We start from the raw sequence: 26,023 nt of genomic DNA, 5'->3' as shown, positions 1-26,023 counted from the left end.
CCTTGGTAACTTTAAGACTTGTGGACTTCAACTCCCAGAATTCCTCAGCCAGCTATGCTGGCTGAGGAATTCTGGGAGTTGAAGTCCACAAGCTACGCCGGGAGTTGAAGTCAAGCTATGCTGGGAGTTAAAGTCCACAAGCTATGCTGGCTGAGGAATTCTGGGAGTTGAAGTCCACAAATCTCAAAGTTGCCAAGGTTGGGGACCCCTGCTCCAGAGGGCAGGGGCTGAAAACCCACCTGGAGTTTCAGGAGCTTGTAATAGGCACCCTCACACAGCGGCCATCCCGACACAAAGCCTCATTGCTCAAGAGGAGCAAGATTGTCAGCCGACTGCTCTCTTTGGCCTGGCAAAATGTGTCCCTTCTGCTGCTGCTGGTGTGTGTGTGTGTGTGTGTGTGTGTGGTGTGCCTGCCTCAGGAATATCCTGAGAAACAAGGATCCTGCTTGAGGCTGACCCTTGCCTGAGTGGATCAGAGCCCCAGAGGATTCCATTTGAAGCATCAGATTGGGCGCAGGAGGAGCACCGAAGCTCCCCTGGAGACCTCAGCCCTGGCCAATCCTGGCTCCGTTTTCTCCACCGGGGAGAGATCCCCACCCCCACATACCCTAGTCAGGCTGCAGCAGTGGGCAAGTTCTCCCCCACCCCCCCAAAGACTGGGAGGAAACCACCCAGAAAGCAGCACCCTTTTTTCCTCATTGCTCCCCTCTGGTGTGAGGCAGACAAGATCAAGTTGTGGCAGGCCTGTCCTTCACCCGCCCCCAGCCCTGGGCCCAGATGTTTCCCAACTGGAACAACTTTCCCAACTCGGCAAAGTCCGAGGGGGAAGGTGCAGCCACGTTCCCTATACCTCCCTGAGCGGTGTGGGCGAGCCCAGGTCTTCCCTCCCAGGTGCTTCCTTTCCTTGCCTGACACCCAGGAAAGTCTGGCAGGGTTTGGGGCGGGGGGAGGTTCCCCCTTTGAAGGACTTGCCCAGCAGGATTAAACCCATTTCTGGGTCTGGGGCAATACATTAAACCAGAGGTCTCCAAACTTGGCAAGTTTAAGACTTATGGACTTCGACGCTAGAAAATACTGGACTAAAATCCACGTGTGGTTGGAAAAAATGACAAAAAAAAAAACATATAGATTTGAAACCAGAGATATTTTTACTGGGAATTTTACCTGATACATATAGCAAAGATTTGAAATACTTGATTGTAAGTGTATTAACAGCGGCTAGGATTGTATTTGCTAAAAACTGGAAAAATGAGAAGATACCATTGCAGGAGGAAATCATTAAGAAAATATTGGAATGTGCTGAAATGAGTAGATTGACATTTGAAATTAGAGAACAAGAGGATAAACAATTTCATAAAATTTGGGACCTTTTCTATCAATGGTTAGATAATAAAATACAGTAATGAAATATGTAGATTTTTAGAAAATAATAAATACATAAAGATGTACTTCTTTTTTATTATATCTACAAAATGCTTTTAGGATAGATTTGGGAGGATAATATGAATTGTTATAAAATAAACTAAGTAAACTATGGTTGTCTCGTAAAATATGAATGAATAAAACTATAGTCAAATGATTGATTAATAATGATACTAGGGTATTCAATTTTTGATTGATGATATGAGCTATTATTATGCAATGTGACTGTGACTGAAGACTACGAAATGGAGGCACAAAATAATTCGTAAACCAACCAGCACACTGCTTGTATACTTATGGAAGAAAGTTTGATGTTTTTATGTTTTGTTTGTTTATGTTTGTTTTTAAAAACCAATAAAGTTTCCCCCCCCCCTCCAAAAGAAAGACTTATGGACTTCAGCTCCCAGAATTCCTGAGCTAACATGACTGGCTGAGGAATTCTGGGAATTAAAGTCCACAAATCTTCAAGTTGCCAAGTTTGGGGTCCATTACGGCCAGATGGGAGCTCTGGCCGCTCTCTGACGCTCTCCACACCAGGTGGGTAGCAGCAGGTTGGGCAGCCTGTCACCAGGTGAACAAGGGGCAGAGGGGCTGATCCAGGACTCCACTGCAGCCTTGCTGGATCCCTTCCATTTCTGCTTTCCTTTTTTCCCCTCTACTTTTGCTTCTCGTTTTCCCTTCAGGCCGGAGAGCAACTTTGGTGGCCTAGAGGTGGACCTCTCACTTCACAATCAGGAGGCTGTGAGTTTGATCCTAGGTAGAGGCTAATATTTGGAATAGACTCTCCTGCTCAAGAAGGGGGTTGGACTAGACCAGGGGGTCTCCAACCTTGGCAACTTTAAGACTTGTGGACTGCAACTCCCAGAATTCCTCAGCCAGCAAAGCTGGCTGAGGAATTCTGGGAGTTGCAGTCCACAAGTCTTAAAGTTGCCAAGGTTGGAGACCCCTGGACTAGACGATCTCCGTCATTTCCAACTCTGTTATCCTATGATCCTAAGACAACCAGCAGGGCCTTTCTCAAGCCGCTCCTCTTGGTGTCCAGAGGCCAAAGGGGTCAACGTGTCCAGGTTTGGGCATGAAAGCTTCAGGATAAAGAGCATCCCAACAGCTGGACTGGGTGTTGGGGGTAAAAGAGGCTGCAATCCTGACCCTGCCTTGATTTCCAGGTTTCTGTTCTGACCGAGGCTTCCGAAGACCGTAATTAAGCACATGCTTAGTTAAAACAACTCTTGTTTTATTTCAGCGCTGGGAATTATGTGCATTCCCAGCCTGTAATGAGTCCCAAACAGTCCCTCAAGATAAGCACCCACCTTTCTCTCCTTTGAATTGCTGCCAACAACTTAAGTGCCAAATGAACTTTAAAAAAACCAACCGAAGTACAAAGTCCACACAGAGCTTCAAGGATTAATCGGAACAGAACAAACTATTTTACTTCCTGCAAAGGTTTCGTCATTGAGGCCTGACTTTTATCCCTTATGGGAGGGGCAATCACCTCCCAGCCTTACTCCCGAGTTGCCCCTTTTGTTTCAGTTGCTGTCTCCTTCTAGCAGCTCTGCGCACACGCGCACTGGGAACAGGCTCCCCTTGTTCCTCTGCCTCGCTGCTGCCAGACTCCGGAGGCTCCAGAGTCAGCACCCCACTCCCAGATGGTCCTGGCCCCATCCCTGCATCGGATGCAGGACCCTCTTACGAGTCCTCTCCAGGCTCCCTGACTGGTCCCCTTTCTTCCTCACTGTCTTGATTCCGCTGCCATCTGCACAGGCTGCTGGCGAACCACAACAGTTTCCACATCACGGACAGGGACGGCTCATCCCACGAACGGGCCCTATCCTGAAAAGTTTTTAAGAGTCACAGTTGCAACTCTTAAGCCACCGTTGCTAGGAACTCGGGGCATTTGTAAGAACCCCGATCCTTTGTTGCATATGAATTCCGTTGCAGCCAAATTGGCAGTTTAAAAACAAAAACAAAACTGGAATTCAGAAATAAGGCAGGATCCACAGCCTGCCATCTGGTGCCCTTGTCTTTGCGTGGGGGTGATGGCTCAACTGCTTGGGGCAGCCAGCCAGCCCACCACTCCTCCCTCCCTCCCTCAAGGCCAAAGAAGCCAGCTGCATCTCCTTGCCCCAGGCTGGCCTTGCAGGGAAGGTCAAAAAGGGGGGCGGGGAGCAGGCCAGCCTCCGCCTGGCACTTATCAACTGTCCGCGGGGTTATTTGGAGTCTTCCAGCAGGGCCTCCACCGCGTTTTAGCCGCCCCCACCCTCCTCGCCAGCTGCAAGTGGTTTCCACAGCTTGCTGTGGGCAGGCGGCCCGATCCTTCTCTTGCAGGCACCGGGCGTGAGTCTTGCCCGACCCCCCTTTCCGAGGACCTCGTGCGCCCGATAGGCTTAAGCTGTTTGTGTGGCCAGTGCTCGCGCCAAGCGGGGAATCAGAATTTACAAGTCGTGCGAATTCAGCCACAAAGGTCCGAGGAGGCAGCGGCTGAACCCTCCGCAGGCGGCCCCGCGCCAGGACCTGCGCGGAGGGAGGGAGGGAGGGAGGCGCGGCCGGAGGGGCCGCTCAGCTGCTGCGGGCCGAGCTCGCGGGGGCGGGGGCGGCGCCGTCTGGTGGGGCGCGGCGGGCAGGAGCCGCGACCCCGCCCAACCGGGCGCAACCGAGGACTGTCCGGGAAGGCGGGCGAGGAGCCGCCGCCCCAGAAGCCAAGGTCTTGCGCCGGCTAACGGAGGCCGAGCGAGACCGCTCCGGTCGGCGCCAGGAGCGCCCCGCGGCCGGACCATGTTCCAGCGGCACCAGCGCAGCAGGGTGACGGTGGCGCGCGGCTCCGCGCTGGAGATGGAGATCCGGCGGGGCCGCTTCCGCCTCAGCCTCCTGGACGAGCCCGAGCAGGTAAGGCAGCGGCGGAAGGGAAGAATCTGGCCGGGAAGCGCTTGAAGCCGCCGCGCGGGGAAAGCACGGAGCTGCTTTGGCCGAGGCGGCTGCGCTAGGGTCGCCGAGGAGCCGGCAGAGGCCGCCCGGCCGGGCCCACCTGTTGGGCTCCAGGAGGCGGGCAGGTGTCCCGAGGAAGGGGAGGGTCCGGGAGGCAGAGGGGGGCTCGCTCGCTTCCCCGTCTAGGGACCCTTGGGAGCTGCTCCCCCTCCCCTTCTGAAAAGGGGACCCCGCGCCGCACCCCAAACTCGCCGCCGCGCCTGGTTAAAACAGCGACTTCGGCTGAGCGCCGCCCAGACTTCGCGTGTCAGAGTGGGGGAGGTCTCTGGGTGGTATCCAAGGCTCCTTACAGCCCCGGCCTCCCAGGCGGCTCCAGTCCTGGGGCCGGGAACTTTTGCGGGCGGAGGGGAACTTGGTGCGTGCATCCGTGGGCAGATGCAACGGCTCTCAGCTTCCCACCTAGACTGGTGGCGGTGGTGGTGAGGTTATCTGGAAGGAAGGTGACCGCCAGGTCTTGTGTGGTGACCCCCCCCCCAATCTGGAAAGGTGTCCAGAGCCCTGACCCAGCCTCGCTCTGCTCCAAGGTGAGCAGGGCCACTGGGGCTCTTGGTAGCCAGAGGGGGCTGCAAAAGGAATTGCTGCTTTTCCGGTTCTGGGATGGGGCAGGAAGAATGTGGCTCTTGCCCAGGTGACTGCAGAAGTTCCCAGGCCTTTGAGGGGGGGGGGGGCACTGACCAGCAATGTGGGATATTGTGAGGTGGCTTTGTGATCCCGCTGGCCCGGTGTGGCCCTCTTGGTTTTCTTTCCGCTGCTTTTTCTCCCTTGGTCAGCAGGAGGCTGCGGGGGACAGTTCCCCAGACATGAAGGGCCAAAGAAGCAGATTCATTGTGGTAAAAACCCTTGAAGCCGTTTTTATTTTATTTATTTATTTTTTATTTATTTATTTGATTTGCCAATTGTTTACAAGATAATAAGTATAAGTGTATACATAGTTGTGAATACATGAAATGGGTACATATAAGAAAAATAAAAGAAGAATAAGAGAAACAATAGGACAGGGACGGTAGGCACGTTGGTGCGCTTTATGCACGCCCCTACAGACCTCTTAGGAAAGGGGTGAGGTCAATAGTAGACAGTCTAAGGTTAAAGTTTTTGGGGTTTGGGGAAGAAACTACAGAGTCGGGTAGAGTATTCCAGACATTGACCACTCTATTGCTGAAGTCGTATTTCCTGCAATCAAGTTTGGTGCGGTTTACTTTGAGTTTGTATCTATTGTGTGCTCTTGTGTTGTTATGGTTGAAGCTGAAGTATTCATTGACAGGTAGGACATTGCAATGTATGATTTTATATACCATGCTTAAATCAGACCGAAGACGGCGTAATTCAAGGTTTTCTAGTTCTAGAATTTCAAGTCTGGTGGCATAAGGTATTCTACAACGAGTAGAGGAGTGGAGAACTCTTCTTGTGAAATATTTCTGGACTTTCTCAATTGTGCTGATATCAGATAATGTAATGTGGGTTCCAGACTGATGAACTGTATTCGAGTATTGGTCTAGCAAATGTTTTGTATGCTCTGGTTAGTAGTGTGATATTACCAGAGAAAAAGCTACGTAGGATTAGGTTAACAACTCTTAATGCCTTTTTGGCTATGTAGTTGCAGTGGGCTCTAGCACTTAGATCATTAGAGGTGAGTATTCCAAGGTCCTTTACAGAGCTTGGGTCATCAACAAGATCTTGACTATTCAGCTTGTATTTTATTTTCTGATTTTTTTTGCCAATATGTAAGACAGAGCATTTATTTGTTGAGATTTGAAGTTGCCATTTGTTTGACCACTCTGATACATAGTCAAGATCTTTTGTAGGGTAGCAGTATTGTCTGTGGTATTGAACAGCTTTACATCATCAGCGAAGAGAACGCAATTGCTCTTAATATGATCACAGAGGTCATTTATTTTTGAAAGAATTCTAGCGAGGGAGGGAGGCGTATTAAATGTGAGCTTTATTTGTAGTTGTGTCCAAATTTCTCTGGTACTTCTTTTTCTCACCTGCTGTCTTCAAAGGCTAAAGCGGTTCCCTCTGCTGGACACATCTAATCCAGTAGTAGCAGGTTGTTCACCTCTGACTGTAGGAAAACATGTATATAAGCTTCCCTGATCAAGATTCTGGTCTTCTTATATATATATGTATATGTATGTTTTTATTATGGTTTTCAAAAATACAAATCACTCTCATATTCGTAACAATGTTTTGGCATGACAAATAACATATATCCTTAAATACATATATACATATATTAATCATCTATTAAGGTCTCTTGCTTGGTTTACCATAATCCTTCATCCTTGTCTTTAAATCTGTTGTTTAACCACTCATGCCATTTGTCCCACATTACATAATAATCTGTTTTCCATTCCCAATGTGAGCTTATCCATTTCAGCGCCTTCTAGAACTTTCTGTATGACTAAATCTTCTGAGGGGATATTAGCTCCTTTCCATAATTGTGAAAAGGCTATTCTGTCTAATCTATCACAAGATTCTGGTCTTCTACAGAGTTAGCACGTTTTTTTAAAAAAATTGAATAACAAGCCAAACATCTGTTTCATATGCCTGAATGATGGTTTCCTCAAAACTAGGGTCAGGTGACGGGACTTTCAGTGCCCAAGACTCCACGGTCTGTTTTGCAGGATTAATGTAACCCAGGGAGAGAGACAAAATCCTTCCCCCAAAATGTCTGGGAAGCGGGAGATTAGCGGAGGGCTTGCTGTGGGCTCCCAAAACGTTTAGCCAAGGTTTCACTGCTGCCTCAGGTTCCCGGCCACACAGATGGAGAAGGACATGCTGTTGTCCGGCATGAGGCCACAGTGCAGCTCTTGGCCTCCTCGTTTGTCCCATTGGGTTTGTTGTCCTTGGGCAAAATGTCACCACGGAGGCAGCCTTGGAGGGTTGGCAGGCCTAGCCTTCTCCTGCGGTTCCTATGAAGCCCCGATAAAATGGAGCAGCATCTGAATGTTGTAGGAACCAATGAGTCCTACTCCCTGCGCCCCAGGGTTGGTCAGTCAGGTATCTTTGTAGATTAACAGCCAAGGAAGCCAGCAAGCCCATTTGGGACCAGTTGGGATGATGCAAGCAGCATATCTTGGCTTGCAAGGTAGTCTCTTAAACTAGGGTCCCCAAACTTGGCAACTTTTAAGACTTGTGGACTCCCAGAATAGCTGGCTGAGGAATTTTGGGAGTTGAAGTCCACAAGTCTTAAAGTTGCCAAGGTTGGAGACCTGTGAACTAGAGGATTTAGCTTGCCTCAGGCATGTCAGCGTTCTTGGGATAAAACTTGCTTGTGCCCTGCTGGTTCAAGACCAGAGGAGGGACATTATCCCTCCTGTAGCAGGAAAGTATGTGCGATGTGCGGGTCCCAGCTGCAGCTAAGACAAATCACCTGGCCTGCATATTTTCTGACTCCCTACAGAAGATAATGGGAGAGCCTCCATGGCTCAGGGCCACTCTGGGCATGGAGGCCAGTATCTCTGGCTGATCCCATGATGATTGACTATAGAAGATTGGATGGGTCATCAGTAAACAGCATGAATTAACTGATGAAAGAAAGAAGAATCCTTTGGTCTGTAGAACGAATAGAAAGAGTGGAGTGGAGTGGAGAGGAACAGAACAGAACAGAATAGAAAATATGGAATGAAATGGAATAGAATATGGAATGGAATGGAATGGAATGGAATGGAATGGAATGGAATAGAATAGAATAGAGTAGAGTAGAATAGAATAGAATAGAGTAGAATAGAATATATGAATGGAATGGAATGGAATGGAATAGAATAGAATAAATATTGGAAGGAATAGAATGGAATGGAATGGACACAGACTAGACTTTGACTGGACTAGACTCGACTGTACATAGAATAGGAAAGAATAGAATAGAATCAGAATCATCAGAATAGAACACTATATGAATGAAATGGTAGAATATGGAATGGAATGGATACTAGGAAATAGTGAATAGAATAGAATTCTTTATTGGCCAAGTGAGATTGGACGCACAAGGAATTTGTCTTGGTGCATAATGAAGAGGAGCAGCATGATAGATGGGGGGGAGGGGCGGCAGTGGGAGGGGGCTGATCCAGGTGAGGAATTGAAGGGAAGGTCTAAAAAATATGAATGAATAAAATCGTTGTCACATAGGAATATGCACATTGGTGATACTTGCGTTTTAGGAAACAGCTGGAAGGAGTTGGGGAGAAATTGCATGAAAAGAAAAATACTTTGTGGAAAGTGACCTAAGTGGATGGATAGGAAGGAAGAAGAGCTAGCGGGCCCTGAGAGATCAGGATGATTGAAAAGAAGGGGGTTTCTGTTTAGAAAATTCTCTGTTTAAGCAAAACTCTGTTTGTATGTACATATGGTGAAGGGCTCAATAGAAATTTTAAAAAATAACTATTCGATTCATTTAGGCTGAAAATCTCTCTGCAAACTGAAAAAAATGGAAATTGGATGTGGAAACGTACATACACACACACACACACACACACACCCCAGACAGTAAATTATGTCGCAGAACAAAACGGGGAGAGGGGTGCAGATTTGTGCTGCTAGGAAGTGTGGAAAGAAAGCTTGGTGGGACAAAGTGAAAAAGGCTAAGAAAAAATTCACCAAAGAACATGGATTTCTGCCCAGAGGAGAATCTCAGCAGGCTCTGGAAGAAGCGGAGGCTGGCCCTATGGCCGTAGATCTCTCCAGTTAAGTGCTCTGCCTCTTCCCTTGTGGACTGCAAATAGAAGGCAAAGAGAAGAAAGAACTGTGGGGTGGAGGAAAAGAAATGGGCCCCTTTTTTGTGCTCTGGATCTGGAGCCCCCAGAGGATCTCAGCTGGGAAAAGCCACGAGGGGGCAAAAGCAGAGGTGGCCTTCAGCAGGTTCTGACCGGTTCTGGAGAACCGCTAGTGGAAATGTTGACTAGTTTGGAATACCACCTCTGACTGGCCCCACCAACCCCATCTCTTCTCTGCCTCCCATTGAGTCCCAGCTGGTCGGCTGGGTCTTCTTTAGTTGCCCTGCACAGGAGAACAGAGCTGGAAAGCAGGTTATTGGAGTGGGGAGGAGAGATTTTGCAGTAATCTCCCTGGAGTAGGGAGGGAATGGGGATTTTGCAGGATTCTTCCTCTGCCACGCCTTCCAAGCCAAGCCAAGCCATGCCCACCAAGCCAAGCCACGCCCACCAAGCCAAGCCACGCCCACCAAGCCACACCCACAGAACCGGTAGTAAAATATTTGAATCCCACCACTGGGCAAAAGTGCTCAGATCTGAGCCACCTCTCAACTCGGAGAAAGGCGCTGTGGGGGACCAGAAGCTGTGAGAAACCCTGATTCCAGGCTGTGTCGCTTTAGGAAAGAAACTTGAGGATAAAACCATGCAAGACCTGCGTCCCCATTGCACAGTTCCCTCCATCTGCATTGGGGGAGGGCGGAGTGAGGATGCTCTGTGAAGCCGGATTCATAGTCACAGAACTGCCCCCAAAGGTGCTTTCTCAAGAGGCAGCTTGGGTTTTGGTTTTTTTTCTTGGAAGATGTCTCACTTCTCGTCCCAGAAGCTTCTTCAGCTCTGAAGAAGAAGAGGAGGAGAAGGAGAAGGAGAGCGGAAGAAGCTTCTGGGATGAGAAGTGCAAAATATCAGCCAAGAAAAAAAAAAGAAAAGAAAATCCAGCTGCCTCGAAAAAGCACCTCTGGGACAACCATGGCCTGGATGGCTGAGAAGCTCCATGCAGGGGCCTTCAAACTTGACAGCTTTAAGACTGGTGGATCTTCCCACTCCCAGAATTCCTCCTCCAGTCATGTTAGCTCAGGAATTCTGGGAGTGGAAGTCCACAAGTCTTAAACTTCTGGCCAAGTTTGAGGACCCTTGTGATAGATTATGGATGGATGGGGAGACAATAAACAGACAGACAGACAGACAGACAGACAGATAGATGATAAAATTCAGAGGTCTTCAAACTTGACAGCTTTAAGACTGGTTGATTAAACTCCCAGAATTCCTCCTCCAGTCATGTTAGCTCAGGAATTCTGGGAGTTGAAGTCCACAAGTCTTAAACTTGCCAAAAAGTTTGCCCACCCCTGTGATAGATTATGGATGGATGGATGGATGGGGAGACAATAAACAGACAGACAGACAGACAGACAGATGATAGAATTCAGAGGTCTTCAAACTTGACAGCTTTAAGACTGGTTGACTTAAACTCCCAGAATTCTTCCTCCAGTCATGTTAGCTCAGGAATTCTGGGAGTGGAAGTCCACAAGTCTTAAACTTGCCAAGTTTGAACAGCCTTGCTCTTTAGAGGTAACCATTCACCCCGGCTGAGAAAAAAATGCAAGCAGTGCAGCCCAAAGGAAATGGGGGGGGGGACACACCTTCAGACCCCTGTGTAAAGGGATCAAACCTTGGGGACCCTTTAGAGCAGGGGTCCCCAAATTTGGCCACTTTTAAGACTTGTGGACTTGAACTCCCAGAATTTTCCAGCCGACGAAGCTGAATGAAGAATTCTGGGAGTTGAAGTCCAGCAGTCTTAAAAGTGGCCAAGTTTGCAGATCTCTGCTTTAGAGGTTGCGGGAGGGGGAGTGATCAAGGCCAATTCAGTGACCCACCTTTATCTCCCCTTCTTCAAAGAGTGGGTGGGGCTGGGCCAGAACGCCCCCTTCAAGGCAATTGCAGCAGGCAAAGGGAAGCAGATCACTAACCTCTCAGGAAAGCCCAGCCGTGTGTGTGTGTGTGTGTGTGTGTGTGTGTGTGTGTGTGTGTGTGTGTGTGTCACTGGCTGCCCATTAACTCAGATCCTATTAAAGGAGGTTAAATTAACTGAAGACTGGTCTCCAAGCAGATCCCCTTGGGAGGCTCAGGGGTACCTCCAGCTGCGGAATCCATGGCCAGGTCTCTCCTGCCTCCCCCCACCTCATCCTCTCAGCCTTACGGGAAGGGAAAGTCCTTCTCGGGGTATTCTCAGCCAGAGGGAAACCCCACCACCCCCACCCCACTCCCCCTGCCCAGGGCACATTTTCCCACACTGCCTCACAGAGGGATGGCATCTCAGGAAGAGCCACCCGAAGAGGCGGTTGGTGCCAAAGGAGAAGGCACAGGAGCCCCCTGGCATCTCTCGGTGTGTGTGTGTGTGTGTGTGTTGAGCTCATCTTCTCCTCTTGGCCCTTCAGGGGACGTTGGCTGCCCTCTGGTGGCCGAGGGCTGGCACAGCCTTGGGGGCTTCTGGCTGGGGCTTGGACCTCAGGGAACAGAGAAGTTTCTGGACTGGTGCCTGGCTGGGGTTGGTGGTCTCCTCCCCGGCCCAAGAGTGCTGGGGACAAGGAGCCACCCACCCGCCTGCCTGCTTCCTTCCATCGTAGGCAGGGAGGGAGGTGTCTGAAGGAGAGGCGAGGCTGTTGGAGCAGCCAGCTTGGAGGGGCGGCCCTTGTAAGATGAGCTGGAACAGGAAGGCTGGCGGGGGTGGCGGGGGGGAGTGGAAGCCAGGCAGATTTCCTGTGCATGGAGCGCCTACGACCCAGGAGGGAAGGGCAGGGGGACATGGGCAAGGCAGCCACCCTCACGTAGGAGGTAAGGGGCTGGGGGAGCCCAGCGGGGCAGAGCCGCCACCGCTCCACTCTCGGGAGGAAAGTCCCTGGGCCAGTCAGCAGGGGGCAGCAGCATCCGCCTGCCCAGGGCACCCCAAAGCCCCTCCGTCCAAACTGGCCCTTCCGGGAAGCCATGCCTAAACAGTGGGGCCCCGGCTAACAGAGGGGGGGTGGCACTGCAGAGCCTGGAGGCTGAGGGGGAGGGCCGTGTCCTGCCTGGCAGCTGGGTGCAGCCTCTGGGCCCCCCCAGCCCTGCCCTTTCAGTCACAGTGGCCGCTTGTTCTCCGGGTGGGCGGTGGAGCTGCTGGGCTGGCACGAAAGAAAGGCCCCTATTCTTTTCACAGCTGGCCCAGGAGAGCGGCATCTGCTGACAGAGGGGCCGGAGGAGTGAGCCTGCTGCCCTCACACACACACACCCCACACCCCACACCCTGCCTCAAAAGCAGCCCGAGAGCCTGCTGGCGTCGAGCTCCATGGGAAGCCCAGTTTGGGGGTCTTTGCTCTGAAGCCACACCACCAGGGGGACCTCGGGAGGGGGGGGCTGCCCGCCCACGCAGGGGGCCTGGGGCAATGCAGGACAAGCTGCACATCCTGGAGGATCTGAACATGCTCTACATCCGGCAGATCGCCCTCAGCCTGGAGGTACCCCGCGGCTGGACGTTGCTGCTTTTCAAAGGGCGGGGTGGAGGGGGGACATTTGTGGGTGGGGGTCAGCGTGTGGGTGGGGGTGTTTCGATGTATAGGGTTGCCCATTTAGGTGGGGGAGGGCTGTGTCTTGGCCCAGGAGGGCCAGAGAGAAGCCCTCCCACAGATGTTGCTAAGGAGGGGCTGCAAACTGAGCAGCCGCCTGGGTCGAACAGGGCTGTTCAGGTGTGTCGCTGCAGTTTGGGTGGCAACCGTGTGCCTACCTTCCAGGATATACTTTCGACTCCCCTGGGTCTTAGTGGGGTTCCCATGCAAGAGTAGTAGCGCTGCTCTCAGCCCGCAGCACCTGGTGACGACCCCTGACGGGGACCCGTTTCCTTCGTCCATCCGGCTGGTCCGTGCACACTTCTTGAGAGGCAGAGAGACGCGGCAGGGGGGCTCCCTGGGCTGGGCTCCTGCCAGGCACTTTTTGCCCGTGGCTTCCTCGGTGACGTTGCTGCATCTTTGTGAGCTCCACCTGTTGGGTCTCCTCCTGCTCCTGTTAGCCTGAGCAGTCGGTGGGCATGCAGGGCTTGGCAGGCGCTGCCCAATTCCCCTTTGCCCTGGGTCCTTCGGGAGCCCGGAGTCCTGGAACTCAGCGTGTTCCTGCTTGGCTGCCCAACAGAGGGTTGTGGCAGGATTGGCAGGAGGTGCCATCTCTCGCAATTGCCCACCAGGATCTTGGAATGGGGGAAACGGGAAACACCTTGCCTGCTTGGGACCTTAAGCCTTCCACACCCCTTTGCTGTCTCTTTGTGAGAAGAGGCCAAGGGCCCTGGCAGGAGGGGGGGCATTTGTCTGGGGGCAAATAAAGGCTGATGACGCTGGAGAGAAATAAGAGTGGCCCCTTGGGAGGGGGAGGAGGGTGCCCTGCCTGGGCTGCTCCCCCTCCAAGAGGGGCCCAGCGGATTCCTGGGAGTAGACTCTTCTCCTGCGTTGGCACTGAATAGCCGCGGGGACCCCTCCCCGTTTGCCTTCTCAGCCTCACGCGCAGGGGCCTCAATCCCTCAGCGGATCGGGCCCTCTCTGTGTCCATCAGCCGCCGCCCACCCACCCACACCCGCGTGGGGGTCCCCGTCTCTGCTCCGGAGGGAAGGCAGCCCTGGCCCCGCGGCAAGGGCAAAAGGGCGCTGGGCTTTTGGGCCGGGGTCCCTCCGCAGTTGTCTCCACCTCGCGAGGCATTCCGGCCCCCTCAGATCCCAGCCGGCCTATTTTTAGGCAGCGGTGATGTCACAGCCGCCCCCACCGCCCTTCCCTCCCGCTTAGACCCTGCCCAGGCGACCCCTCCCTCCGGCGCAGCTGCGGCCAGCTGGAGAACCGCCCTGCAGCGGAGCGAACGGAGCGGAGGCGGCCCCGGGCTATGAGCCGGCGGCATGGAGGACGGGAAGCCGGCCAGGGTGAGCGGGGAGCTGCGGGGAAGAGAAGGCGGAGGCTGCGGGAACAGCCAGCTCTGGGTTGGGGGCGGCAGGGCGCATTCCGAGGGGGGGGGGTCTCGACCTCCCTAGGTCCCAGTTAAGGCACTGATGGGTGGATTGAGGGGGTCATAATCCGTCCTGCTCTCCTCCCCCGCCCGGGTTGGCCTCTGGGCCAAGGGGGCATCCCGAAAAGAGCTGCCCCCCCTTCTCCCTCCCACCCCCCACCCGCAGCATTCCAGGCCCAGAGGGTGGTGAGCTGCTCTGGGTTGCAGCTGCTGCAAAACCCCCCCAGACGGCTGGGAATGAGACTGCAAAGGGGGGTGTTGGTCTGAGGGCCTTCTTGCCCAGCTGACAGATGGGGGGGGAGGATTTTCACTGCCTTTTCATGAGTGGGAGGAAAAGGAGAGGGGGGCAACGGGGGGACGGTGCCCTCCAGATGTGTGGCTGCTCTTATGGCACTGGCACCCCCAGGCTCTCCTCTTCCCTGAAACGCCTCTGCAAGCGGATAAGGGAGGAGGTGCTGTGGGGGGGCCACTTCTTCTCTCCCCACCGGCCCCAAAGCCATCGGGGGGGGGCACCATGCCAGCTCACTGGTCTCCTCTCCCCCATACGCCGCCTCCAGAGCTGTTTAGTCAGGTTCCGTTTCCCCCTCCCCACTTGCTACCGCCAAAATTTTGCACCCGCACCCTTCAACTGCATCCCCTGCCTCCTCCTCCCCCATTGCAGGGCACAGACCTCCAGAAGAAAATTGACCATGAGATCCGCATGCGGGAGGGGGCCTGCAAGCTGTTGGCGGCCTGTACTCAGCGGCCGCAGGCGCTGGAGGTGACGAAGAGCCTGCTGGTCTGCAACAACCGAATCCTGGCCTATATGGCGGAGCTGCAGCGCATGAAGGAGGCGCAGGTGATGCAGCACATGGCTCGGCGGTGAGTTGGCCTCTGGGAGCTGGAGGTGGGTGGGGGGGAGGCACCGGCTGGAAGTCTTGCTGGGTTGGTGTGCAGGCAGACGCATGCAGAGGGCCACACGGAAGCAGAGATTCAGGCATCCTGGAGCGCACATGCACCCCCCCCTTTTGCTGGTTTCTGTTGCCATGGAAACCTGCTCAGGCCCACCTCATGTCGGCCACTTTCCTGGCCCTTTCCTTTCCCTCCCTGCCTCCTCCTGCGCTCACCTTCTTTCCGCGGGGATTGGGAGCCAGTCAAGGATCTTTGGGGCTCTGCCTCATTCTGGGGAATGTGGGGAGGGGGCGAGGAAAGCCTCTCTTCCTGGCAGCTTCAGGGTTTTTGACCTCCCTTCCGCCAGGCTGGGCAGGCAGCAGAGCAATACACACACACCCCTGCCTTGCTCTGAGTCTCCCTCCCTCCTTAGGTTTAATCCAGGTGAAAACTCCTTAAAGACTCCCCTTGTTCATATTAATCCCCACTGATATTAGTGTTTTTTGAACACCTGTTTCACTCAGTTCATGCTTGATTTTCTCAGCTGCCACAAGAAATACAGTACTGCCTTTCTGGTGACAGTCAGAGTCATAAATTCTGTGCTTTGTACCGGGAGCGTTTTAATAATTGGAATTGTCGTTTTAATAATCCTTGGTTTCACTCTCTCCTCTACCTCCTGCCCCCAAATTTAGTCCTTCTGAGGCTGGATCCACGGACAGTCGCTTACCATGTCGGGGCCGAATCTGTGTCTCGGGTAAGGAGGGGGCTGGTCCTCGGGGGTAAAGCCTGGTCAGGCTTTGCTCCCCTCACACGTCTCAGTGGAGCCAGAAAAGAAATGGGAGGGAGGGTCTTATATCCATTGCCTTTTCAACGGGATGTTGTATTTTGCAGCATTCTCAGACCTTCCCGGCCTCAGGTAGCATTTTAGTTAAAGAGAATTAGAACAACCCCACTTTTTTTTAAAATTCACATTTTATGGTTGGAAAGGACAGTAGTCGAATGATTCAGTCCGAATGGTAGTATTTTTTTTTTAAATTTAAAATAAAGTTTATTTAAGTTTCATATATTTCAAACATGGTAGTATTTCTGTTGTTAGCATTCGTCTCTGCCTATCAGGAAACTTTTGCTAGGAATAATGGAAGAATCGCACTATAAGGAAGAAGGAGCTCTGCTACTTTGGCCCACAAGGCCAGCTATGCCAACCTTCATTCAACCTGACGTGGGCTAAAGAAACAGAGCCTTATAAGGAAGCTGGGAAAAGCTTCACCCACTGACCCACCCACCCACCACAGTTCCTGGCTGCCCTCCTCTTCTCCTGCAGGCCATTCAGGCACCCTATGAAACCAGCATGGCTCCCCTGGAGTTTTTGTAACTTTCTCTTCTGGGCAAGGGATGGCACTGGAGTTTTGTCCAGCAGAGATGCTGGTTTTTGCCCAGTTAATCCTGTCCTTCCATTCTGGCTCCAATCTTGCCCAGCCAGGCTCAGCTTCCAGGCCCTTAGACCAGAGGTCTCCAACCTTGGCAACTTTAAGATTTGTGGACTTCACCTCCCAGAATTCCCAAAGCTGGCTGAGGAATTCTGGGAATTGAATAGAATAGAATTCTTTATTGGCCAAGTGTGGTTGGACACACAAGGAATTTGTCTTGATGCAAATGCTCTCAGTGCACATAAAAGAAAAGAGACATTCATCAAGAGTGAATAATCATAAGGTGCAACACTTAATGATAGTCATAGGGTATATAGTAAATAGAATATAGTCATAGGGTACAAATAAGCAATCAAATCATACTAGGAAACAATATAAATCATAAGGATACAAGCGATAAAAGTTACAGTCATACAGTCACAAGTGGGAGGGGATGGGTGATAAGGAGTGATGAGAAGATTAATAGTAATAGTAGTGCAGACTTTGTAAATAGTTGGACAGTGTTGAAGGAATGATTTGTTTAGCAGAGTGATGGCGTTTGGAAATATAAATTGTAAAGATGCAACACGATTATAGTCATAAGTGGGAGGATGGGTAAAAAGGATGGGAAGATTAATAGTAATAGTAGTGCAGACTTTGTAAATAGTTGGGCAGTGTTGAGGGAATTATTTGTTTAGCAGAGTGATGGTGTTTGAGAAAAAACTGTTCTTGTGTCTAGTTGTTCTGGCGTGCAGTGCTCTATAGCGTTGTTTTGAGGGAAGGAGTTGAAACAGTTTATGTCCGGGATGTGAGGGGTCTGTAAATATTTTCACAGCCCTCTTTTTGACTCATGCACTAGACAGGGCCTCAATGGAAGGCAGGTTGGTAGCAATTGTATCCCGGCGCTTAAAGTTGCCAAGGTTGGAGACCCCTGCCTTAGACCTTTGGGACCAGGGTAGGGGGGGGGGGGCAGAAGAAGCTTCCCCAAGCACAGCTTGTGCACAGCCAGGATTGGCGTGGGGCAGCCACCCCGCATGCCCTGTTGAAGAGGTCCCCGACCTGTAGCAGGCAGCCCTGGAGCCCAGCCTCTGCTCAGGAGGGGGATCCGCTTCCCAACTTGCTCCCAAGGAAATTCAGAAAGGAGCCTCTCCCACAAATTGGGCAGGCAGAGAGAAGCCGAGTGGGGCCAGTCACTGCCTAACTGACCACCGCACTCCATTCAGTTCCATTTATCTTTGTCTAAAGGACAGGGGACTAAGGTTTGTGACTGTAAACAAGCTGTGCATCGATGTCCTTAATGCCTTGTGTGGCCATACAGATCATCATCCATAATTCTCTTTCCTTCCCCCCAGATCTACGGATCCCCCTGATGTGGAAGGACACTGAATATTTCAAGAACAAGGGGGGTAGGTTCCCACATGGTCTTTCTGTCTCCTCCTCCTTTCCGTTCGTTCCTCACGTTCACTCAGCGGCTACGTAACAGACTTCAACCAGGGCATGAGGGATCTGCCAACTTGGAACAAGCTGGTGTACTGGAGACAAATTCCTTGTGTGTCTAATCGCACTTGGCCAATTGAAGCATTTAATTCAAAGCTGCCACAAGGCTGAGGAAGGGTGGCCGTATTTGACCAATGTCTGTGATGCCGCAGACACACACTTGACCTAGTCCCAGGGGTGGGATTCAAATTTTTTAACAACCGGTTCTGTGGGCGTGGCTTAGTTGATGGGCATGGATTGGTGGTCATGTTATTGGCTGGGCGTGGCCAACTCAATATCACTCACATCGAGGCACGCACCTCCTCGCCTGGCCTTTCGTGACTGTGGGGATGCTGCAACAGTCGTAAGTGTGAAAAATGGTCATAAATCACCTTTTTCAGTGCCATTGTAACTTTGAATGGTCACACAAGCAAAGTACCAGCAAAGGAGGGGAGAAAAACTCCAGAGAGGTTCCTGAGACAGGAAGTCCAGTCCTGCCAAGAATGTAATAAGGGTTAACGGAGAGGCAGTTTCTGTAAGCAACACCAGAATGTTTCCTTCCTGCCTTCCTTACAGGATTAGGCCAGTAATTTCTTCTAACAACCGGTTCTCCGAACTGCTTAAAATGTTAATAACCGGTTCTAGCAAATAGGTGCAAACTGGTAGAATCCCACCCCTGCCTAATCCAGTGATGGCTAACGTTTTCCTCGTTGCATGACGAAAGTGCATGTGTGAATGCACACACACGCCTTCACCAAATAATACAATGCGTGCACAATTCCCTGCCCCCTGCGCATGCACACTTCCCCCTGCATACACTGCGCACCTCTGCACATGCGTGCACAACTCCCCACGTGTCCTGCCCCCCTGTGCATGCGCACGTTTCCTGCGCGTGCATCTCTCCCTGTGCATGTATGACAGATACCCGACAATCAGCTGGCTGGCAGGGGGGCGCACGTGCATGTACAGTGGATCTGCTCCGGGCGACCTCTTGCGTGCCAGCAGAAATGGCTTTGCATGCCACTTCTGGCACATGTGCCATAGGTTTGCCATCACGGACCTAGTCTGTCCTCTGTCTGGCTTTAGGCTTTCTGTGCATTTTAAATAAAAGACGGTGTGTAGAAAGGAGGCGAAGGGTCCCTTCAGATGTTCTCCTTCCAGGGGTCCAAGAAGGATTCACCGAGATCTAAGCTTCCGTTGCCTCCAGCTTCATCGGCCATCGTTCAAATCATCCCGTCATCTTGAAACTGACAGGATGTTTTGAACGATGGCCGATGAAGCTGGAGACAAGGGAAGCTTAGATCTCGGTGAATCCTTCTTGGACCCCTGGAAGGAAGAAGTCCGCTTTCCCATGGGGTTCTCCTTCGGAAGAGCTCAATGCCACCGTGGGCCCCGTGGCTGAGGGAGATTTACCTGCAGGGGCCCCAGGAATGGGGCTTTTCCCCAATGGACCCCCCACCCGCCACCCCTGCTTCTTCCTGGCTGGAGTTTTGCAGGGCCCAGGAAAACTCTTTGATCCTCTTGGGCACCCTTAGTCTGTTCCTTTTGGCCCCCTGGTGGATGGAACTGTCAATGCAGCTTTTGCTTCTCATGCAGTTTTTTTTTTCTTGTATGCCAGTCAGGGTTGCCATCTGGCCGTTTTTCCCAGCCAAATTCGAGAAATCTGGCCGCATTTCTATCTGCTTGGCCGTGAAAAAAATGATGTCTCCAGCCAAATTTATTTGGCCGAAAATTTGGCCGTACGAAAGTTGCTTGGCCGTGAAATCGGCCAGATCTCTCCTTCCCTCGCGCATGCGCGTCACCATGAGCAAAAGGAGGACAAGCGCGTCCTCTGGCGCTCTCCTTCCCTCGCGCATGCGCGTCACCATGAGCAAAGGAGGACAAGCGCATGATGCGCGTCACCATGAGCAAAAGGAGGACAAGTGCGTCCTCTCAGTTCTCCGACACGCCCGCTTCCTCTCAACTCCCGTCACACACCCCTTCGGGACTTTGGTGCCCGGCCACGCCCCCTTCCCGCCTGTGACCCGAGCAGGGGCGGCTCCTCCTCCATCAACACTACACCCATTCCTATTACGGCTCGTTCCAACGCCCACGCCCCTCGGCTTCCCCACCCATCCCGAGCTCTCCTTCCCTCGCGCATGCGCGTCACCATGAGCAAAAGGAGGACAAGCGCGTCCTCTGGTGCTCTCCTTCCCTTGCGCATGCGCAAAAAATAATTTGGCCGAATTTGGCCGTATTTTGACTTGAGTTTGGCCGCAGAGCCAAGCTGCGATCTGGCAACCCTGATGCCAGTTTGGAAGGGAGCTGAACAGGAGCAGGATGGGGTGGGTGTGTGTGGGGGCAGCATGGGAAAAAGAAGTGACACCTGCCAACGAAGAGAGACCAGCCTGAGGGCCATGAGCGATTCCAAGCTCTGTCCCAGGACTCGGGCAGGGGCGGGCTTCAAAAATTTTAGCAAAGGGTTCTCTTATCTAGTTGCTGGGTAGGCGTGGCCATGGTGGGTGTGGCCTAGTCAGCCTCCTGCACCGGGGTGTGTGTGTTGTTTTTGCCCTTCCCGGACTCTGGAGGCTTTTCACGAGACTCCGGAAGGGCAAAAACGGCCTCCTGGGCTCTGGAGGCTCTCTGGAAGCTGGAAACGGGCCCATTTCTGGCCTTCCCAAACTTCCGGGAGGCCTTTTTTTTTTTTTTTGCCCTCCTCGAGCCTCCATGCACACGCTGCACTTACCTGCGTCCAAAATGGGCCATGTGGGGACTCCGGGAGGGGAGGGGCAGGTGGGGCCTGCCAGGAGTGGGATTTGGGGGGGTTCTCCGAACTGCACAGAATCTTAGCTAAGGGGGTCTCCCCCCAGCAGCCCAGCCCTGGGGTTAAAAGAGCCTCTGCTCCTTTGGCAGCCGGATGGTTGATTCCGGGGATCGGCAGCTCCTGGCCAGCCCCTCTCCCCACGCCCTGTATTTTGGAAGAGGCTTCTCTGCAACTGCCAGCGCCTGTGGAGCCACCATGAAAGAAGCCGATCGTGTGTGTGTGTGTGTATGCACCACCACCCCGCCCACCACAGTGGCCTCAGGACTGTGAGGAATTGCAGCTGGGGGGCACTAAATGCCCCATTTCTCCCCCCCTCCCCTTTTCCAGACTTGCATCGCTGTGCGGTGTTCTGCCTGCTGCAGATTGGCACGGAAATCTACGACACGGAGATGGTGCTAGTGGACCGGACGCTGGCCGACATCTGCTTTGAGACCTCCGTGCTGTTGTGAGCGTCGCCTCCCTCTCTTCTGGCCGCTCGGCAATCCCGCCTCAGCCCAGGCAGGGAGGGGAGGGGGAGGAGGGGGCCCCACCTGACTCCAGAACTGGTGGCGGGGGGCGGCATTTCACCGTGGAACTGGGCATTTCGGGGCCGGGTGGGAATGGCGAATTTGGTGCCCCAGGGAAGGTCCGGAGGAAACCTTGAGGCCTGCAATAGGCCGGGCCTGAGCCCAGAGGCTGCCCCTGGGATCCAGCCTCGGTGCTTCTGGCCGGCTGGCTGGCCGGGATCCTGTCCGTGCTGAGAGCCTGCGTGGGGCGCCTCCTCCTTCTCTGTCCCCAGCACCGAGGCCGGTCCAGGCTTTGAGCTGAAAATCGAGCTGTACAGCGCTGCCCTAGAGGAGGACTCGGCCCTGAGCGCCACCCCCAAGAAGCTGGCCAGCCGCCTGAGCAGCTCCCTGGGCCGCTCTTCGGGGAAGCAGGTGCGGGCAGCCCTGGATGGGAGCAGCTCAGGTGGCAACGGAGGGTGCAGTCCGCTGCTGCTTCCCCTAGCCCCCACCACGGCGTGAGTACCCACCCCACCTCCCTGGGGGACCCTGCAAGGCACACGCCCAGCTGCCTCACCAGCGGGCTGCCCCTTCTTTTTCCAGGGGGCCCAAATACCAGCTGCTGGCCTGTGCCCACCTTGGCCTGGCACACGTCCAGGACGCCTTTCGCACCCATGACCTCGTCGTCACTGGCAACGGTAGGCAGGGATGGCTATGGGCATCCCTCACACCTTGGGGGTCAGAGCGGCAAGGGGTCTTGGGACAAACTCCTCGCGGGCTTGAGCCAGCGGCTGGAGACCTTTTACTGGACCCCCAATTTTGCCCCCCTCCCTTCTTCTCCCCTCCCCCCCACCAGAGGAGAGCTCCTTCTGGCTGCCCCTGTATGGCAGCCTCTGCTGCCGCCTGGTGGCCCAGCCCAGCTGCATGGTGGAACAGGTGATGGCTGGCTTTCTGAAAGTGCAGGTAAGGGCTTCACCTGTAAGAGGAGGGAGGCAGCCCTCCCCCCACACACACACACTCCCGGGGGCCAGGGACATGCAATACCCCCACCCTACACCTGAGCTGACTGGGGTGCTGAGACGGGCCCCCTTCTGCAGCTGGGTGGGGGTCTTCCACCCCGGGAAGGAGAAAAGATGCCAAGGCCCTTGCCCCCCCATCTGTGCAGCAGGGGGAGCAGCTGGACTGGCCGAGGCTCTTCTGCGTCCTGCGTGGCACCAACCTTCTCTGCTACCGGCACCCCCAGGATGTGGAGGGCCCGGAAGAGGCTGCCTTCACCATTGCCATCAACAAGGTACGGCTGGGCGCGGGGAGGCCGTGGCTCGCGGGCACACACGCCAATAAGCACCCAGGCCAGGGGCGCCTCTAGCTCTTTGCTGCCCACTGTCCATGGGGCTCAGCTGAGCAAACCTTCCCAGACTGCCCCTCCTCCCATGATACTCCTTTTTGGGGGGCGGGCTATGCCCCTCCCTTGTCTGGTTTCAGATCACGGAAAATATCCTGGTTCTTAAAAACTCGCCCGTTCAGAAATCCCTCCCATTTCTGGCCTTACCTTCTTTACTAAACTAACGCCCTGGGAGAAGGGAGGGCTCCGTTTCCCTTCCCTTGGGGACGGTTCCAACCCAGACCGAGGCACCCATGGCATCTGGCCCCACAAGCCAAGCCTCTTTCCTCTGGGCAGGAGACGCGCATCCGGGCCAGCGAGAAGAGCCCCAGGGGGCCCGTCCGCTGCATGTCAGTGACCAACCACTACGGAGATGAGGAAGTCACCCACACGCTGCAGGCCGAGTCTCCCGCCGAGGCCCAGCGCTGGATGGAGGTCTTCTGGCAGCACTTCTACGACATGAGTGAGTGGAGGAGAGGCAATGATGGGGGGGGCTTGGGGGCCCGGAGGGGGGGGAGAAATAAGGAGAACAAGCTTCCCTGGACACAACCCTGATTCGTATGTTGGGGGCAGCCGCCTGAAAAAGACACAAGGAGGCCAGATGTCTGGGGAGCACTGAGGCACAAATTTCACCTCCAAGCTGAATCTGAGGCACTCCCCACTGCAGCCAAGAACATTGGGGGGGGGCCCTCCAAGGCCAGCCTTCCTTCGATGCCACGGGACACACACCCCCACCCCCAAGCAGCAACTGGGAGAGGGATCTCAGAGTCTTAGTGGACAACCAGCTAACCATGAGCCAGCCGTGTGCAGGAGCAGCCCAAAAAGCTAATGCAATCCTAAATTGCATTAACACAGGGATACAATCATGATAAAGGGAAGTACTAATACCACTCTATGAAGCCTTAGTAAGACCACACCTAGAGTACTGCATCCAGTTTTGTTCACCACACTATAAAATAGATGTTGAGACTCTAGGAAAAGTTCAGAGAAGAGCAACCAGGATGATGAGGGGACTGGAGGCTAAAACATACAATGAACAGTTGCAGGAACTGGGCCAGGCTAGTCTAGGGAAGAGAAGGACCAGGGGAGACAGGATAGCAGTCTTCCAGTATTTGAGGGGCTGCCCCAGAGAGGAGGAAGGGGTCAAGCTATTTTCTAAAGCGCCTGTAGGTCAGACAAGGAATAATGGATGGAAATTGAACAAGGAGAGACTCAACCTGGAAATAAGGAGAAACTTTCTGACAGGGAGAACCATCAATCCATGGAACAGAAGTTGCCTTCGGAAGTTGTGAGAGCATCATCACTTGAGACTTTCAAGAAGAGATTGAACTGCCATTTGTCAGAAATGGTGTAGGGTCTCCCGCTTGGGCGGGGGTGGTGGACTAGATGACCTCCAAGGTCCCTTCCAACTCTGATGATCTGTTATATCTGTTCAGCCTCTTTAACGCCTCTGTGGTTCCCCCCCTCCCCCCCCAGGCCAGTGGAAGCACTGCTGCGATGAAGTGATGACAGTGGAGGTGCCATCTCCGCGCCGCCCTCCGATGCTGCTGCCCAAGCAGGGATCCCTGTACCACGAGATGGGTGAGGCTGACAGGGGCCGGCATCCCCGGGGGCAGAAGTGCAGGCTCGTGAGGGTCTCCCGAATCTGGAGGGGAGGGTCTCTTGTCCTCTCTGCCTCCCCCCCCTTTTCCAGCTCCACGTCTCCGGGGTCTCTCTTGCCCCTGTATCCAGTGTCTGTGTAACTCTCTGCTCTCCTCCTGCTCTCCTCTCTCTCTCTCTCTCTCTCTCTCTCTCTGCATGTCCCTCTTTCGGCCTCCTCCTCCTCCTGTCTGTCTGTCTGTCCTGCCCCAGCTCTCCTGGCGCTGGGGGCCACCCTCCAACTGCGAGGGGCTTCTGTTGCAGGACAACGCTGCCTCTGCAGAGATTCGGGCACTTCTGTCCAACTATTACAGTGACAGGTGAAGTAACTGCACCCGGTGGCTGGGCCCAGCAGCCGCCCGTCACAGGGAGGAGGGGCTGCTATTGCCGTGGAAACCTCGGGAGGGGGGGCAGGGGCGGGAGGCCCAGGCTGAAGGATCGGTTGTAGGGCTGAATGCCTTCCAGACCCCCTCCAGCTGACCAAAACTGGCCGTCTTCCGAGTGTTTTTCCGTTGAACGGCCACTCTCCCTAGGGGAAAGGAGGGGTCCCTGTATGAACCGGAGGGGTCCAGGCCGCCTCTAACGGAGCCCCCCCCCCTCCTCCCCCTTTCCCTGCAGCTATTGAGCCGGCTGATGACATCGAGGCGGTGACCGAGATCCTGGCCCGGCGGGTCTCGGACCTAGGCGAGCCCGTGTGGCTCTCTCTCTTTGAGGGCTCCTCCCCCAACGGCATCGCTCCCAACTGCAACTCGGGCACCGTCCCGTGCCCCCCGCAGCCCCCCTGGGGCCGGCCTCGCACCTTCTCACTGGACGCCAAGCTCAGCAGGCTGAAGGGGCGCGCAGGCCGCCCGCCGCCTTCCCCTCTGCCCAAGGCCCACGGCCTTTCGTGCTCCAGCTCAGGGTCGTCCAGCAGCTGCAGCTCAACTCCAGACTCCTCGGAGCGGACCCTGCAGACCCCCGCCCAGCCCTGGTTCGACCCTCGCTTGTGGCTGCAGTCCCAGGTCTGAAGGCTACCGAGAGCCGAGGGTCTGCCTTCTTCGGGGAGGTGGGGTGGGCTTCACCTTTCAGAGACACACCGGCCGAGGCCACAGTCCCCATCCCTGCCCCCAATGAGGGGCTGACCTGGCTAGCGAAGCAGCTGGCCACGGAATTGGGTGGGGGAGGGCGGCAAGGCCCCTCCGTCTTCAGGAGAAATGCACCTTGCTTCCCCTTGTAAGAAACTGGAATATGCGCCGTTGAACCCGAAGAGAGGCCGAGCTCTTTCCTTGCCGTGGGCCGAGGGTCCCCATTTGCCTTCAGCCCGGCCTCTTCCTGACACCCGCAACCCCTCCTCTCAAGCTGCAGGGATTGGCATGGAGGACGAAGTGGGGTGGGCGGCCCTTCCCTCCAAGCTGCTCCCTGTGGGGCTCAGCGGCCTCCCTTCCTGTGAATGCGCATTAAAGTGTACTGACTTGCCCCCTCTCGAGTGCAGGCTGGGTCTGTGGAGGAGGCTGGAAGAGCCCCTGGGGTGGGAGGAGGGGGGAGGCTTTGGCATGCAGGGCTGGCTCCAGTACCGGTGGGGGTGGAGTGGGGATAATTTCGGGGTCCACCCTCTCCTTGCAGGGCACCTGTGTGTCTGTGACCTGACAGGGCCGCCCAGAAACCTTTGGGTATTCAGTTAAGCCAAAAAGTGGTTTATTTCCTTGTGTTAATGCGACTACAGTGCTGATAGCAGGCAAACCCAAGCCAGTGTGAAGGCACCACAGCGAGCCTGTTCTGGTCTGGCTGCAGGTGAGCAGGCAGGTGCAGGTGGGGGCCTCCCTCGGGCGCGAGGACAGTGCACCTTCTCCAAGCAGGAATCCCTT

The 26,023-nt window shown here is 54.2% G+C and overlaps 1 protein-coding gene across 4 annotated transcripts; it reads left to right on the top strand.

The window, feature by feature from the left end:
* Positions 1 to 3,975: 3,975 nt before the first annotated feature.
* Positions 3,976 to 25,634, top strand: RTKN (rhotekin). Of its 4 annotated transcripts, none has more exons than XM_087965706.1 (13): positions 4,035 to 4,305; positions 12,304 to 12,601; positions 14,785 to 14,984; positions 15,686 to 15,747; positions 17,752 to 17,805; positions 21,006 to 21,123; positions 21,457 to 21,678; positions 21,764 to 21,858; positions 22,017 to 22,123; positions 22,326 to 22,451; positions 22,839 to 23,004; positions 24,018 to 24,122; positions 24,798 to 25,634. In XM_087965706.1, exons 2-13 carry the CDS (start codon positions 12,530 to 12,532, stop codon positions 25,184 to 25,186), a joined length of 1,716 nt encoding a protein of 571 aa, XP_087821832.1. In that variant the 5' UTR covers positions 4,035 to 4,305; positions 12,304 to 12,529; the 3' UTR covers positions 25,187 to 25,634. The 4 variants fall into 4 exon arrangements, with proteins under 4 accessions (XP_087821834.1, XP_087821832.1, XP_087821831.1 ...); XM_087965705.1 differs by lacking the exon at positions 4,035 to 4,305 and adding an exon at positions 11,798 to 11,942; XM_087965708.1 differs by lacking the exon at positions 12,304 to 12,601 and having other exon boundaries at positions 3,976 to 4,305.
* Positions 25,635 to 26,023: the final 389 nt, after the last annotated feature.

Source organism: Notechis scutatus, chromosome 4 (genome assembly GCF_049901735.1).
Source record: "Notechis scutatus isolate UNSWTSFEM ecotype Mainland chromosome 4, rNotScu1.2, whole genome shotgun sequence".
Classification (NCBI taxonomy): Eukaryota; Metazoa; Chordata; class Lepidosauria; order Squamata; family Elapidae; genus Notechis; species Notechis scutatus.
This window is presented reverse-complemented; position numbering and strand designations above follow the sequence as displayed.

Excerpts from the sequence above, each read along its gene's own strand:
- RTKN (XM_087965708.1), top strand. The coding sequence starts at position 4,195 with ATGTTCCAGCGGCACCAGCGCAGCAGGGTGACGGTGGCGCGCGGCTCC. Across the intron at positions 21,679-21,763 it reads CCCCTAGCCCCCACCACGGC|GGGGCCCAAATACCAGCTGC; the intron begins GTGAGTACCCAC and ends TTCTTTTTCCAG. Across the intron at positions 24,123-24,797 it reads ATCCCTGTACCACGAGATGG|CTATTGAGCCGGCTGATGAC; the intron begins GTGAGGCTGACA and ends CTTTCCCTGCAG.